The following is a 17,656-nucleotide window of genomic DNA, read 5'->3' as shown; positions in this document are numbered from 1 at the left end:
ACTGAGTCTTTTCTGATACTTGAGCCAGTCATGCTCCTAGGTCTTAAAGAAACATTTGTGGCAATTATGTAAGTGTTTGGAAAGTATTTATATACAGGGAAGAACAATACTGTTTTGATCAAAAATAAACATACACTAGATAAAATATCAGCTTTGACGGGAAGCAAGGAGCTTCTTAATATGGGGTGAGTTTGAGTGACAGTCGGACCAGGTTGTGGAGTGGAACAGTCACTGTGGACAATATATGGGTGGACATACATAGATTGTCCTTAATCAACATTAGACATTTTTCAGAGCAGGTAGGCGGTATGGCCAGTTGTGTTAAGGATGGGACCATGATGAAAGAAGTGCTAGAGTGGGGGCAGTGAAAGTGAGGGACAGAGGCAGGTTAGAGTCGAGGGAAAATTTAACTTGAAGGCAGATGAGAGGTAGGATAATAGGGTAACTCAGGGGAAGTAGGCTTTCAGTCTGGTTTTAAACAAATCAGTGTGGACTGTTTCTTGGATGTCTGTTGGAAGAGAATTCCATGCAAGTGGAGCAAGAAGAGAGAAAGAGCGGAAGCGAGAGGAAGCATATGGAGGGCGAGGTGCCACATTGGTAGCCGAGGAGGCAGAGCAGAAATTACGAGAAGGCTTATAGAGTTTGATAAAGGAGGATAGATATGGTGGTGCTTTACCGTGGATACATTTGTGAACCAGGAAAAGAAATGCAAGTTTGGCTGCGTTTTGCATCATCGGCCATCCAGCCTGGTGACAGTAATAGGAAGTAGATGTGAAGTGAGGGAGTTCAATGAGAGTCCTGGGTGGTAAGTTAATGATCTTATCGAGGGGACAGAATGCGTAGTTGGGAAGACCAAAGAGGATGCTGGCCCAGTAGTCCAGTTTAGAGAAGAATAGGTGAGGCATGTGGTGAGAAGAGGTCAGGGGGGAGGGGGGTGTGAAAGGTGGTTGAAACAATTGCGTGATCATATAGAGATGGTGTGACAGTAGTATTAGTGGCTGAGAGAGGTGGAGATGAACAAGAGCAAAGGCTCATAGGCGAAGAGGCAAAGAGGTTGGTCAACGGCTGGTCTTTGCCCTTTACTATTGCACCCTTAACTGGGGTGTCCCGATTGGTGTTCCCAGAGGAGTCTCTTGTGGCCCTTATAGGGAGGTGAAGCAACAGCTTCACAGAGCACTGCTATGAAGGTTAGAAGCAGTGAACATTTTGCTAAAACCGCAGCATAAACAAACAGTCAACATGTTACAATCCTATGGAAGCGGTCCTCAGAGTTCCACTTCTCACCTGCAGGGCATCCACAAAACACTCTCGCTCCTGCCTCCACTCCTCTGTCTTGCTGTTGTCTGGCACAAGCTCTCCAATGTACGTCCGCAATTGCTGCACCAAGTCATTCTGGGAATTTAGATTGGAGCTGACCTTTCTAGAGGTTGGCAAGAGAAAGCAATAAGGTATGGAATTAGAGCAAACGTGAAGCAGAACAGCCTGCCCAGAGCTGGGATCAACACAGCCAAAATCTCCAGCGAAACAGAATCAGCCCTGGAAGGCCAAACCACACTCTTATGCAGGTCAAATGTATTGAAAAGGCACATTTTCTATTAATTTTACTTGCAAATAAAACAACTTTGGAAAAAGAGGAATGTAAAGCAACACCATTTTTTAAATTCAATCAATGAAAATCATCAAGTATTGCCCTGCCATCCAAGACGGGGTGGCAATGGAGCAGATGCTGCAGCATGTGCTACACATGCCCCACACAGCGCCTCGCCTCCGGTCCCATGATCTCCGAATTGCAGAGAGGATGTGCCATCTCCTCTGGAGTTTATTTGGTAAAGGTTACCATTCCTCAACATGGATGGTGCTCACAGAAATGTGCTTCCACTTCTCTACCGGCTTGCCTCCTACTTGCTTGTGCTGGAGTTCATACAGTGATACAGTAGGAGTCATCTGCTCCAGCATTAGTTGCACAAGCTGTTTAAGGGGCCACACATCAAAAGCACAAACCCATGTATCGGTCTATCGGCGCTAGCAGTCGCTGTGCAGATTTGGAGGGAGCTTCCAGATAAGATATTGCACTCATTGGCTCTCCTGTCCCACACACACCCCAAAACTAATACACATACCTACTGCTTTGCCTTCCTTATATCCTCTCGCAGGGATAGACCAGGCGGAGCCATGAAAAAGCTATCAGCTGTGTGTCTATCAAAGTGGAATTACTGGTCAAAGCATGGGCGAGCTACAATTTCCATAGGTGGGTTGGTCTGTTACAGACCACTTCTTGACCCTCCATGCCCAGGTTAGAAAGTTGGTTAGCATGCCCCCAATTTCAGGTCGCTTGGATCTGATGCAACAGCCAGGGACTGCGACTGAACTCTTTGTACGTATACTGGCTTCATCTTAATACCTAAAAGGCAGAGGTGAGTGGGGTACGTGTCAAAATCCATGAGCAGTGCTCACAAGCTTGTGTCTCCCCAACGGATACAGGTCCTTCCGATTATATAGGGGGCATGGAGTCATTCGGTTATGGGTCTGCATTTCTGAATCTACCACATGTTTCTCGGGGTCCATCTACAGCCCTTATACAAACAACGATAGGGATGGAATGGAGACCCTGGGGAATCCCGCATATACCGCCTCTTGGGTCCCCACAGAGTGGGTGGCGATCTACAGCCCCATATTGTCACCAGACCTCTTCCACTCTCCAGAAGAGCCAACTATAGATAATCGTACCATTGCTGGAGGTGATGGGTAATAAATAGATCTGATCCTTTGGCTCAATTAGAATTTCAATCTGCCAGCAGTATTGTGCCTTTTTTGCGACTGGTATGGAGAATAAACGTAAAAAGGCTGTTATAGGTAGTATTCAGAATAATGTTTGTGGGAGGGGACATCATGTTATCATTCCATCAAAGGCACCTATCATATCTTGTTGCAACTGCTCAAGTCTACGAGCAGAAATTGTATCACTACATCAATTACTGAAAGCATTGAAAGAGGATGTTACTATTATGAGGAAAAAGATATGGTAGTGTTAACAAGAGCGTGACAACTTCCAAGATCGTAAAAGGTGTCCGCAGGTTCAGTACCGCCCGAGTTGGAATTAATACCAAGGTAGTTGAGGACACTAAAGAATATCCACCTCCCACTAAGGCGGCACTTGATTAGTCACCCAAAAAGAAATATTCGCCCACACGTTTCCAACCCCATACTTCAAGGCAGTGAGAGATCAAGGAGTCACAGTAATTCAAGATATTTATATTGATATTTTATTTCTATCGCGGTCATACACACGTGTTTCAGAGCGCGACGAGGCAAAGGAGGAGCACAAGGGAGGTCAAAACAACAATCTTACTAGGCCCAGTGACATTGAGAACGTGCAAGTGAAAGGGTGAAGGGAGGAGGGGGTGGGGGGGGGGGCCAGGGAGAGGTGGAAAGTGCTGAGCAAAACAACAAATGGTAGTGCAGCCACAGGGTGGCAAGTGAGAGGTTTAAAGCGAAGACGGGGTGTCTGATAAGTGCAGTTAAGGGGGCTGTAGGGTTACAGATACAGACCCAAGTGTAAGGGTTGCCAGCAGGCAGTGTGGGTGTGTGGCTGGGTGGGCAGGCACCTGGGCCCGAAATAATAGTGTAGCCAGGTGCACAGAGCCAAAGCAGAACAGATCAGCAGAGGAGAGGAAGAGCGAAGGCAGAAGCAAAGAGGAGGGTCTTGAAGTGCTTCCGGAACCACAGATTCTCAAGTTTCAGAGTGGCAGGGAGGCTGTTCCAGAGGGAGGCCCCAGCCGAAGAAAGAGCTCTTCCCCCAACTCGTTGCTAGGAGAAACGACTGCCCCTGAGGGAGTTGGAGTTAGAGGAGCGAAGAGCTCGAGTCGGAAGGTATGTACGGATGGGAGAGTCGAATTTTTTTTAGGAGCTAGGCACCAGAAAAGCCTTGTGGACAATGCAGAGGGTCTTAAATTTAACCCTTGCAGCCACTGGGAGCCAATGGAGAGATTTCAGGGCTGGAGAGAGATGCTCCCAGGGCTTGAGGCCAAGGGCAAGTCTGGCAGTCCTGTTCTGAATGAGTTGCAAAGGTCGGAGGGTAGAAGCGGGAAGATTTAGAAAGAGGCTGTTGCAGTAGTCAAGCCTAGAGAGAACCAGAGTTCTAGAGACAGTAAGGTTCTGGGGAAGGAGAGGAAAGGAAGAATACCTCTGAGGAGGAGAATGAAGTTAATAGTTTTAATTTGCGTAGCCATTAAATATTTCTTTTAAAATCACATCCGTTAGGCAAGATTGTATGCTGCACCCTGTGGGAGACTGCACCAGCCTTGTCCTCCTGGCAATAGGAGCCCAACCTTTGGTATAAGTCTGTACTACGCAGGTTGGTAGAGTGATTGACCAGCCAGGCGTATCCCAAGAGGGGTCACTGTGAGCAGTAGGGTTATAACATAGAGATCTACAGTGACAGTTAACCAAATAAACTCTTACACTCAAGGTTTCTTGATTAAACAAGTATTTATTAATTGACCAGTCAGTTGAATAAGCCTTCTTCAGAAGGGAGCAAATATATGTAACACAAACATACACTTCAAAATACACACTCTGTTTCAGTAAATCAGTACATACCCATTGAGGATGGCACACACACACTTCCTACACCCCCAGGTGACTTAAATAACTAGGACACTGTGGACATTGATATATCACTGGTACACTTAAGGTTTTAGGCAATAAAACACAGGTTAACAAATTCTTAAGAACGTAGGTACTTTTTGAACACTAAATGCAAAGTAAATTAGCCTTTTCCTGGGGGAAAGGTAAAACACAAAGTCAGAGGTAAAAAGAGTCTCTCAGAGAGCCAGGACAGCCAATGTTAAGTTAGCACAAGTCTAGGTGAGCTGAAGCAGGTAGGTAAAAGTGTTTCACAATGTTTTAGAAGTCTTTGTAGAAAATAGAATCACTGTAGGGCCACAGGCTGGGAGGCTTGTGAGGGGCAAATCTGCAAGCAACTCGGCAGGAGCAACCAAGTCAAGTCTCAACTGAGAGCTAGCAAGGCTGTAACAACAAGAGGTAAGTCCCCTTAGTTTTACAGTACCTTTGGTTAGAAGAAATTGGTTCCAGCTGCACTTCTGTTCCAGTTTGTAGGTCTGCAGATCCTGTGCCTCAGTCGTGGGGAAAAGAGGGAGGACATCTGGGGACTCCTGCACTATGAATTGAAGGTCAGCGGCAGCAATGGGAAACCTTCAGATCAGCAGCACTTCGCAGTTACAGCTCCTTGCGTCTATAGCAAATAGCACCACTGCGGTCTCTTGGATACCACTTCAGACTTTCCTCGCATCTGGGGTCCAGCGCTCTGTTGAGGTGGCTCAGGCTTGGTCAGTCCTGCTTCCTGGTAGTCAGGAAGCTCTTCCTGGAGCTCGGGTCCGATAAACACTCACACTATTCTGGTGTTCCTCTCCCTGGCAAGTACAGCCAGCTCCGAGAGGATGTCCAAATGAGCTTGTCTTGGGGTCGATTGGTCCCACCAACCCAAGGGGAGAAGTCATCCTTTGCAGGGCTTCACTAGTCGAGGCGAATTCGGAGCTTCAGCACTGCTGCAGGGCTTAACCGGGCAAACCAACGGTCCAGGAGTTGCAGCAGGCGACTCTTCCAAGTTCTTCGTCGGATTCCTTCGTCCAGTGGTAGACTCTGCCTTCCAAGCAAAAAGCATTGCCTTTTATGCAGGTTTCTCCCATTCATTTGCAGCCTAGCTGTCAATCACACAGCAGGGTTGCTGTCCTCCAAGGACAGCCAGCCAGCCAATCACCTTTGGGTGCATTCGTGTAACCAAGGAGATTAAGCACAGGGAGTTTCGGGCACCTACCTCACTTCCTGCCCCTGCCAGACATGCTGGAGCCAGAGGTGGGCTTCACCAGTGAATCCCGTCTAAGGCAAAACGAACAAAGGGACCAAACCTGGTTTGGCGTGCAGAGTAAATCTCAAGAAGGACCTTTCCAACAAGAAATGGCAAAAAAAGAAGAGTGGGGCTATACTGACAAAATGGGCACCCAGGGGCGCCTTACTGCAGCTGCGACCGCAGCCTGCTGTAAAAACACACGTTGGTAGTAAAAACTGCCACCAGCCATTAATTGTAGAAAGGGTAACATACAAATGTTACATGAGAAACTAGACAAAGGGGATACTAAGTAACCCCTCCAGCACCCTATGGTAACATAGGGTGTGCTGGATCCAGAAAGTTACAAATGTAAGTAAAGTCAATTTCACTTCACTGCTCTTGGAAACAGAAGTTATCCAAGAGAAGGTATTTAAACCTTTTGGGAAATCTGAAAGACTTCCCTGTCACAGTGCACTGAAGGTGCTATGTGCCACAATGTAAAGATGATACCTATGGAGTTTGTCAGACTCCAAAGTCAAAAGAAACACAGAGTACAAAATCACAGAAGAACACAGGAGGGTGGGTAAAAGGTCTCACTCTCTCCAGGTTAGAAATTAAAAGTCCTAAAGTCCAGCAAAAGTGCCCGGGGTCTCTGAGTTGGAAGGGAATTGGCACATTTCTGAAAATTCTCCCTAACAACCTCTATATAAAACTAGCATTCTTTAGGGAGGAAGATAGCAGGTAGATCATTATCTGTAGACTTCAGAACCTTTCCTCCTATTGGGCTACAAAAAGGGTTGAGAAGCAAACCCCCATTGGGTGATTTAGATAGGGGTAATGTCATTATAGGGAAACTGAATCTAGTGCTGTCTTCTGAAGGACAAATTGCGATTACCATGGGGGATATGGATGACCAGCAGCTTTCCCCCCTGCCTGAACGACCTTTGTTCCGAAACCAGTACAGCTCTACCCGAGAGAGCATACAATAGTGCGATTATCCTGGTGTCATGGAATATTGCAGGATTGTCAAAACATTTAAAAGATCATGAATCAATTAATTTTATTAGGCTGTTCGACCTCATAGGTTTCCAAGAGGCATGGGCCTCTAAAGCACTGACGTTAGAGGGCTATACTAATTTCATGGTTCCTGCTGTTCGGCAATTAAAAAAAACATCAGTTGGCCGAGCGGGTGTTTATGTATGTGAACTTAAATTATTGTATTTCATACTTGGAAATGGATTCCCTGGATCTATAAAGTAGTGTATGTTGAGCTTATGTGAGGGCTCGATTAGTGTTGGATATCTATAACCGACCCTATGGATAAAAAGGCATAGATACCTTAAATAAAATGGATTTGATAGGAGAATGGGCCCATCCTTATGCAAGGAAACCTGCTATTATAATGATGGGTGGCTTACATTTACAATTTGAACCACTTGAAGAAATGTTTGACTTGAATCGAAAAGAAAGATCTTGTTTGGGATGCGCCCTCTATGACAGAATTGTCTATAAATATGCTCTTTAGACAGTTGCTCTTTAGACAGTTAAACTTTCTATAAATTGGGTGTTTGGGCTTGTAATGGGAAGATTGTCCATGATACACCACCAAATCCAACATGCAATGGTGTTTAATTAACATCTAAACAATGTAGCTGAATTGGTTTGCCAGATTTGTTAATATGTAAAAAAAGAAAATGGAAATAGCAAGAGTTGAAAGGGACCATGGAGCAGTAATCTTAACTGTAGATGATATGCCCAATTTATTAAAGGTATCGCAGAAGGGCCAGATTCTATGTCCTGTAAATAACAGGAGGAGATGGAGACAATGTGATCTTGAGGAAATTATTCCTACAGTAAATCAAAACATAATCCCGTCTTTGAAAAGGATGTGGTCCATCAACACGTCAACCTCTTTGCAGTATGGAAATCATTAGTAAACCCTTGTTTTACGCAATCAGTCTCAGTTGCACAATTAAACAGGGATAGTTGGTTTGATAAAGAATGCAGGGGAAAAAGAACAATCTGAAGAAAGCTCTAAAATCTTGTGAGCATGGTAATAATTATAATGTGAAGAATTTACGATTAGAATAGGAGTGTATGATTAAACAGTCCATTTATTTATGCAAGTGTGGATGGATCGCCCTTTTTAACAGCAGCAACTCAGTGTGGGGGGTGAAAAGATTTGTCTCACAGCTTAGGACCTCACAAAGCTTACAGCTTAAGGATCAGTTTGTAAGTCATTGCAATACCCATGGCTTAACGATCAACCGCGACAAAACCAAAGTCATGCGTTGCGGCAAAAATCTAATGATCTTGTTCTAGATGACACCTATATAATAGAAAAAAACTAAGATTAAAGAGGTTCAATTTTTTACCCATATTGTAAGTAGGTGTCAGAATGGGAAATGGGGTTCACATATTGCGAATGCTAGTGCAATTTCAGCGAGAGAGCGCAATGCTATCTGTGACTTCTTAAAATCATTTGGAAAAATATTTATCGCGGTGCTGGAAACTTTTAGAGCCTAGGCCTTGGCAACTGCTATTTATGGAGCAGAATTATGGGGAATTCAAAAAGTTCTGATATGATTGCCACCAAAAATACCTTTTAAAAAGACTGTTGTTCCTCCCAGTAAGTATACCCAATGTACCACTACAAATGAAGCTAGGAGTAGCACCCATGGAAATGCAAATCACATTAAAACCATGACTCTATTGGGTGCTTCTATGGTCTTGGAACGCTTTGATCAAGTATATTGACGACTTGATAGATGTATTATGATACCAGGAAGCTGGTTCCTTCCCTGGCTTAGGTAGATCAGACATTTCCAGATTATGTTAAACCTTGGTGGCCTATGGGTGATCCAATTAAAATTACAAAGGGTTGTAAACAACATGTAGTTGATGCCCATTTAAAATGGGGTTTGGGCAGAAAGATTGATAAGTCTCCGGACGGGGCAGACATATAAATTAACGAGGTGGATAATGCAATGTAAAAATATCTGACACAGGTAAACTAACAATTTCAGAGGACCCCATATTCTCAATTGAGAATGGACATCCTACCAACTGCTTATTTGAAAGCTCATTAGAGCAAACTCTGACCAATCGAGGGAATTCGTCCTTCGCCCCAAGGGGGAGCCCCTTCCTGTGCGGCTGGGGAGGTGAGCCTGCTCCGCATTACCTTCCATAGGAGTAGAGGCAAGTGGGACCTCACCAGGAGAGACTCTCTCTTTGGCGATAGGGACTTCCGTTCCTGTGAGGAACTCGCTCAGGTTAGATACACTATGGCCTACATGCAATGTGTTACACCACAAGAAGACATGAACTATTATAACTGGGACAAAGAAACTACTACATCCCTTTAAATCATGGCGTTAACTATACTGGTAAGAGTATGTTAAAGGACGTACGCCCAGAGGAGGAGGATAGAACAGATGAGAAAGAGTTGCTGACGCAAGGTGAGCAAGGCAATCAGCTGCGTGACAGCTGACAAGGACAAAAACCAAGACGCCTCAAACTTTCAAACTTGCTCGCAATACGGGACGCTAGACGTGCAGCGTCCCAAACGCTGGAAGGTGGCAGGGCGGATGCCCAAGAAGAGGTGGTGGCGAGACAATGGGAACTAATCTGTGGTGGACAGTTGGCCCAAAGAACATCGCCAATACCAGAGGCAACAGGAGGGCTCCCAACAACCAGACATGCAGTTGAGCACCGGGATACCAAGAGCCAAGGATCAAGAACGAATAGCCGATCGCCAAAGAAAGGACAACATTGCTGGCGCATGAGAGAGTCAGTTCCCAAGAAAGGAACCCACCAAAAACATTCTCCCGCAAAAACGAAGGTAAACGAGAGACTCTTAGGTACGGAAAGATTCAAATCATTTGTTATCTCCCAGTTAACTCGTACCAGTAGAAAATGTGAAACCCAGTTAACTTTTAAACCAAAAAGATATGAAACTTGGTAACCAAGAAATAATCATCATATCATATAGTTAACTCATCACAGTAGTGGATAGGAAAAGCAGTTCACTTTGAAACCAAGTAGGGATGAAGCTTGTGAAACCCAGAGATGATGGTTATATCACACAGTTAACTTGTTTCAGTAAAAGTGATAAAAAGGGATTTAATGTTGAAAGTAGATACAAAGCTCCTGAATCACGAGAAAAGCTGGATAAAGAAAGAGAATAAGTGTAAGGAAATAACCCGGGAAAGGCAAAAAAGAACATGCCATCCTGTACAAGAACTATTTGATAATACAGAAGGAGGTAATTCTAAGACTAAAGCAGGAACTGAGTTACAGAATCAAGTGATCCAAGACAAGTGCAACTGTGATAACTTGAGAGTGAAAGGCTCATATCAAAACCACATTCCCTCAAAAGGGATTAAACAAGGAGAAGGTTCAGCATCCCAGTGCGAGATTAAAGAGAATACAAGAAGTCACAAGAAATGATTTGCGGATTACCTATTAAAGACTTCTGACTTAAATTAGTTTCATTTTAGTCGTAGGGTCAGTTAGGGTAGTTTTGGACAGCAGATTTCTTTGGACATTCACGACCCACAAATAAGCACCCTAGTTAGTAAAACGGGTAAGGATCACCCATAGTCATAGAGAAAGTTAGGCATTCTACATTTACTTTAATAAAAAAACATACATCATGTCCTCCTTCTGATCCGCCACAAAACCTAAATCTAATTGTTGCCCTTTCTGCCCCAGAGTAGTTGAAACTATACAGCATTTTCTTTTCACCTGTCCAAAGTATGAGTTTCTACGAGGCAGACATTTTAACAATAGGTCATAGGTTTTAAATATTTTGACTTGGCAGCTTCAAAATGAATGTTAAATATTCAGCTCATATGTATTATATACTTCTTGCTGATGAACTCGATTAGACAGATTGGCGTGGCAATTTGTATTTGATATGGATTTTTAGGGGATATCTATTTTTATTGAGGACTTTGACCATACAGCATTGTTCAGATATATATATAAAAAACAAAAAAAGACTGTATCCCAGTCTAAGACGCAGCCGCACTCCAGCATTTGTAGTATGAAGAATATCAATTAATTAATCCACTTATGAGGCATTTCTGCTGTACAAATAGTCCTTTAATCATTTAAAGTTTTTGGACATAGAAGGCAGCACACAAAAAAAAAGAGAATGACTCGTTTCACCCTACACGGGCTTCGTCTGGTATGAGTGATAGAGAGAGGACTGCATTTTTGTAGACAGATTCATTGTTAGAAAGCCCATCTTTGCTGTTTAGGACATTGGGTTGCTAGCGAGTTGTAAAGATACTCCCAATTGAAAAAAAACATGCAGCCATATTGTAAAGTACAGCAAATCCATGCATTGCATTATCCGTGTGTTTGCAATCCAAACTATTCAAATTGTTACCCGTACATATGCATAAAATCATATTGTTATGTTTGATTCCACAAACTTACTTTATTGATGTACTAATTTCCATATTTAAAGAAATTTATAATTTAAAGATAGTATTCCATTTCAGGGCATAAGTAACTTTATACATATCAGCATAAACGTGTTTTGTATGGAAATGGTTGAATTTGAATTTCAAAAGGCCCTGTTTTTGTGATATGTATGCTGCATTATATTTCTGGCATAGTGCTATGGTTTCCTATCTTATAACTTTATTTTAAACATTTTGTATAAAGTGCAAAGTGCGGAATTATCCCAAGTGGGTAAAACTGAACAATAGCATATGATGTACACAAATATAGTTTAACAATAGTAAAGTGCAAAATACATATCAAATGAAAACACTATTAAAATCAACAATTACTGAATCCATTTATAAATAATAGACTCATTCCCAACACGTGCAAATAGCAATGTATATGAAACTCATGTCTTATAACCTATAACCATGGGGTCTATATAAAGTGCGAAATGCAACATTTACCCAAGTGGGTTAAACTTAATAATAACGTGCTAAGTGCCTCGAATAATAACTTGTAAAATTCCTAAAATTGATGGTAGAATCCTGCCCTTTGGATATATATGTTACTTTTATGGTTCACTGAATCAAAATAAAGTTATACTGAACTGCACTCTTACTCCACCCATCCCATCCCATCCTGTCTTGTCGCTGCTGCAGATTCCCCTTGCCTCCCTCATCTGACCCCCCCCCCCTCCCAAAACCCTTTTTGTAAGATAGAAGTGACAAATTGCTTCATAGTTGAAAGCAACAATACAAAGTAATTGCATATGGCCTCTGCAAGAACATGCCTAATCGAAGACAACTGTATTCCGTGGCAATAACGCAAAAAAACAACTTGGGGAATACAGGTTGACCAAAGTCTACTGTACATCCTTAGCAATAGAGCTGATCAAAAGACTAAAGCAAAGGAGATTGCAGTCTTCCCTGGAATGGACCCATCACGCTTCTTGTAAATAAATTCACATGCTTGTGGTAGCTCACCAGCCGTTAAATAACTGAAATCATTGGCCTTTCACCATGTCACGTACACATGGGGGAAACAGGACCTTACAAGCGTGTAGTGTTTTATAAACAGGGTTTTTGTTTGTGCTTCCCAACAAGGATATCTTAATGTGCAAAGGGGTTCCTCCTAATCGATAGATATTGTTACAACATAATAAAACCTAACATCAACCCAAGGGATAGGTCTCCATAGCAACCCTCTTCCACATCAGTTTCAGGGAAAGGATGCCTTCAATGAAAAAAAAAAATCTACATGGGACTTGTGGGGGTCATTAAGTTCTTGCAAGATTAATGGGACTCTTTTCTTTGCCTCCCTTCTGGAAATAGGGTCCACGGGTCATCATTCATGTTTCTCTAGTCCCAGCAGATGGAAGAGATTGTGTTAAAAAAGTCCAAACAAATACACAAATCTACTCTTTCTCGGTCTTCGGAAAGAAGTCTTTGTAGGTCTTTCATAGTTGTCTTTAGGCTCAATTGCATGGTCAGGGGTTACCTTGGTCCAAGGTGTGTTATTGCATGTTGGCCACAGGCTGGTTGGCACTGCTTAGGTGTTGAAAAACTATTTTCTAAGGTCTGGTGGGCTAGGAGGAACTCTAGGTGCCTGGTTGGGTCCTACTTTGCTGCCCTGAATCAGAGGCCTGCTCGCATTACCAAAGCCAATCTCACTTTCTCCTCACTGAACTGCTCACTCATCCCGGATGGCCTTTTCTCTAGTACTTACTTCAGACCCTCAAGCTAGCTGTCTTCCAACGACCTTGCCATGTTTACATAAGCGTCAGGGAACTGCTCACAGTCCTTCTGTCTGCTCTCTATTCCTCTGTGTTAGGGTCTTTTCTACTTACCTGTTTATCCTCCCTCTTTCCTACAGTTGTTCTGGATCTCTTTCTTGTTTTTTCTTTGTCTCCTCCCCCTCCTTTGTTCCCTTTGCTCCTTGCTGTTCCTTATCGCAATTGCCTTTATATTGCCCTCCCCTAATTGATGGCCTCCTCTTCCAATCTTTGTCCATGCTCTTCCCCTGCTCCTGTATGTCTACCTCCAACCTTATCTGTGCTCTCCCCTCTAGCATCAGCAATTCTTTATGCACCTCCATCAGCTACTGCATATTCGGCAATTTCTTCACCTCCTCAGTCAGCTCCCTCCACACTTCCACATATTCATGCCTTAGCACTCTGCTACTCCAAAACATCACACCCTCTGTATGTCTGCCCATCAGGGGTGGACTGGCCTTTAGGGAACTCTAGAGATTTCCCGGTGGGCCTCTGCACCCTGGGCCTCTTTTCTGTGGTATTTCCAAATTTTCTCATAGGAAAAGCATTGGGCTTGCTGAAAATGTGTCATATAGGGCCACTTTGAACTTTATTTCCAGGGCCACTTTTGGTGCCCAGTAATTATTTCCAGGGCCTCTTAGTTCCCAGTCCAGCCCTGCTGCCCATGCTTGTCTATGGTCTTGTTCTCTCCCACTGCTTTGAGCTTCGGTCTATGACTCGCAATTGTGACTAGTAATCGTTTCTAGTTGTGTATTGGGGTTTACTGTGATTTTAACAAAGACAACTTGTTTTTTATTTAGGGAGGGTGGGGCTCACCCCCCCCTGCACCCCAAGCCTCCCATTTCCCTATGTTTTTAACCCCAACCCCCTCCCCACCCATTTCACCCCTCTGCCCACCCCCATATATATTTGAAAAAGAATTCAGTTTTTGATGGATTTGTTTCAGTAAAAAATCCATTGAAAAAAAGTTGGGCAAAATTACTGGATACTGTGTATATCGGTTATACAGTAAACTTCAAGCGCCCCTGCTGGACACGCCACGCTGCAGGTTGAGCCTTCATTAGGCTACAACGTCATTTTGAAAGCCTGTAACACACGTGCAAAGTGAAGTAAAGATGTGGAGTATGCAAAGGGGAGGCAGTGGCACCAGCAACTGTTCTATGCCCTGTTCGCAGGCCAATGTGCCCATGGAGGAAAATTCCTGCTTGGAACTGCAGCTGATAAACTGCGACTTGCAAATACATGATTTCCGCAAGTGTGCATCAAAATGGACAGTGGAGGGGTGAATGCCTGTGGAATTATATGAGTTATATTTTCCTCTGAAGCCATAGAATGTTCTGCCTTATTCACAACACTATGCCTCTAAAATTGGCTTCTTTCCATTTTTCTCATAAAGCTCATATTCTTTCTTTTAGCCATTAAAATAATTTATTGTATTTAGTATTAATGTAATTTTCTAACTTTATAACAGCATTTAGGCATAAGCGTCATATAAATAAATAGGTCTGGCCAAGAAGGGGGAAGCTGGTGCCCTGGGAACAAACTGCATATTGTTAGACGTCCACACCCTGCTTGGCGGGCCTAAGGTTACTAGGGGGGTGGGGGCCTGGTAGGAGAGTCCAGTAAGGCCAATGCGTGATCCAGAAGATGCCGGTCATTGAGAAGGCAGATTTTCAGAACCAGCCTTTAGGGTGGGTTCTGAGCGGCCACTCTATGACAGTCAGTAGGGAAACAACACTTTGATCTAGCCAAACTCAATCAAGCTAGGTGGCGTAGCAGTAAGGCTGAGATGTCAAGTATTGTGGGAATGGTACAGAGCACTCGAATCAATTAGACAGCAAGTATGAAAATACACTATTTTCTAGGCCTGAACACACTCCAAGGAATGAAAATAACCCAACAGTTAAGTATGACTACAAAACTTGTAAAATACACAAATTCACGATGGGTGTTCTCACTGGAGAAAACCAAAACGTTACGACAGCCTGAAATGGATCAGTAAAGAAACACAGAAAATGATGGGCAGTAAAACAAGAAAATATGGGAATGTTCTGAAAAAGAAATTCAAAGTATTGTAAAAGCGATGGAAATAACTTTGGAGGCCCTTCTACTCCCCACACCCCCCCCCCAAACACGTAAAAGGCAGTTTTCTGCTAAGGTGGGCAGGCTTAGTGGATTCAAGCGTCCCAAAAAGAGAGTTAGCAGTCTTTTAAAGTGAAGAAACAAGGGGTGGCAAGGTCAACAGGCGAGTAAAATGTTCCGGTGATGAAAGAACCAAAAAAGGTAAGCAAGTCTCTTCATTCCCACCAGTTTAGGGTTCATAGATCGCTCAGCCTACTTACTTCTATTGTTGGTCTTGTTGTGGGCGCAGTGGTTGTTTTTGGCATCAGGATTGGGTCCGGCTAGGCAGCAGTTTCAAATGCAAATGACTTTTCCTGATGCTTTGCAACTGGACACCCTAAGCACAGGGAGACAATTCAGAGTTTTGTCAATTTTCTCCAGGGGGGAGCCCTTCCCTGTGAGGCCGCTACCAAATAGTCCTCCTAGGGGTGGTGTCCAGCGGGACCTCACAGGGAGAGACTCCCCTCATGGGGATAAGGACCCCTGTTCCGTGAAGGAACTCCCAACCCCCTTTTTCCTTGGGATTAGATCCGGATCAGAAATCCCTGATAACACTACCGTCTGGTATGGCAGTGTCCCTTCCATCTAGGATTCACAAACTGATTGAGATGAAGAATAGCCAAAGAAATCTGCAGAGTAATTACAGGTCGTCTTCCTCTAATTTTGAGAACAGTTGGCCCCCAAGGAGCCATAAAGATTACCTCAACAACAGTAAAGAAGAACTTTCACTTTAGGCTGGGGAAGATCAAGCTACAGGAAATCAAGAGAGGAAGGACTAGGAAAGAGAGAGAGGAACCAACGTGAAGCCAAACCAGCCCGGAAAGTTCAAACGTGGAAATGTGAAGCTGTACAAACGCTGAACCCAAGTGGCAGTGACCTTCAAGGACGGTCGAAAGAGTGTTGCAGTGGAGGCCAAGATTCTGACCAGTGGAAGAGCGAGAGAAGCCAGCGGTGGCGTGACCTCGGTGAGTTGGACTGTGTGGTCCTGTAACTACACCAGAGCTGTGTAGGCCAAGTCTCAGCAGAGCCACTAGAATGAAGCGGGGAGTGGAGTGAAGAAAACAGGAAGCGCTGAAGCAACGCCAGTCAGCCCATCACCCTGGGAAGAATTGGCGACGCAGTGCCAGCACACACTAGTGGTGGGAGACCCGGTAGGGTCTTTGGGGCAGCTCATGAGTCAACAGTCTTGGGAATAATCTCCAAAGTTACAGTAGTAACACCCAGAGAATCACGAGTCAAGAAAGCCTTGGCAGTGATCTGCCTCGTCACAGTAGTGAGATCAAACGATCCAAGAGTCGTCACAGTGGAAATATAAATAAAAGTAAAAGAGGATACTAGACAACAAGAGCTGTCTGGAAGCCATCTTCATAACATCATAAGACAGGGAAGAATTGCTGGAACTGTAAAGCAAGCTTTCAAGAGCTTTTGGGAAGAAGTCAAGAGACTTTTGAGTACTAATGAAAAAGACTATCCTAAGACAGCCCTTAAAGCTGTGCAAGGTGGGTCAGGAGAAGGAGCCATTCGCCTGACCACAGTCTCTTTGTTTAATCATAAGATAGAGCAAAGGATTGCTGGAAAAAAGATTAAGATTGAGCCTGTTCGCCAGGCGAAGGGAGTCATTCTCCTGATACTATTTTCATTTGGATGCTGACCCTGAACCCTTTTGTAGACCAGTAGTAGGGTTAGAGAAGGGTTTTTGGTCAGAGGGCAGACACTTTTAATTTGAATAAACATCCTGACAACAAGCACCCAGAGTTGATATTAGTTTAGGTCGGGATAACCCTTTAAGAGATAGGGAGAGGTAGGTTCTCTTTATTGCTTAAATATAAATCTTGTTGAAACTTACCACCCCTTTGTCCGACTCCTTACTCCACCACATCACAACTCTGAGATGAAGACCACCAATGGAAGATGGAAGCAGGCAGCACAGGAAAACTCCATGCTCAGGCGGCGGCCAGCAGTTCGTGTGGCGAAGACAAAGAAACTGCTTCTCGAAGGTCATCTTCGAGATGGTGAGCAGCGGCTGCCGGAGGACTGTTTTGGGCCACATGCTGGAGAACTGCAGATTTCCAAGGCGAAAATCAGAACAGCGACCGATGAACAGCAGAAGCTGTGGGCCTAGGTGGTCAGCCCACAAGATGGTTTCAGGACACTTACAAAAGCATCAGAGGGCAGGATCAGCTTGCAGGGGACCAGAGTAGTTTGCCCTACCAGCCGAGGGGTCAAAGCACTGATGAAGGTCTTCAGGAGATCACTCCGGAGAGGCTGGGCGTATCCAGGATTAGGCTGGAAGCAATGCTGGATGTCTTCAGCGGTCATCCTCGGGTCTTCTAGTAGCCTTGGCTCCAGTGGGGATCTGAAGGATGGCTGCAGGAGGAGTCCTTTTATCCTAGATTTGATCCAGGCTCACCCCCAATGGAAAGGCTCTTCACCATTCAAACTGGCAAGGGCTGTAC

General features: G+C 44.1%; 1 protein-coding gene across 2 annotated transcripts in view; it reads right to left on the bottom strand.

Annotated features, from left to right (window-relative positions):
• The window catches only part of CCHCR1 (coiled-coil alpha-helical rod protein 1), a 166,489-nt gene that overhangs the window by 107,682 nt on the left and 41,151 nt on the right, over positions 1-17,656 (bottom strand). For both annotated transcript variants that reach the window (XM_069635185.1, XM_069635186.1), the window contains one exon: positions 1,285-1,420. In XM_069635185.1, the coding sequence (XP_069491286.1) occupies positions 1,285-1,420 (136 nt within the window). The remainder of the gene's footprint in view (positions 1-1,284; positions 1,421-17,656) is intronic.

This window comes from Ambystoma mexicanum, chromosome 13, assembly GCF_040938575.1.
Source record: "Ambystoma mexicanum isolate Mex_15411 chromosome 13, UKY_AmexF1_1, whole genome shotgun sequence".
In the NCBI taxonomy this organism is placed as follows: domain Eukaryota; kingdom Metazoa; phylum Chordata; class Amphibia; order Caudata; family Ambystomatidae; genus Ambystoma; species Ambystoma mexicanum.
Note: the sequence above shows the minus strand (reverse complement) of the source record. Positions and strands in the feature narration are given on the sequence as shown.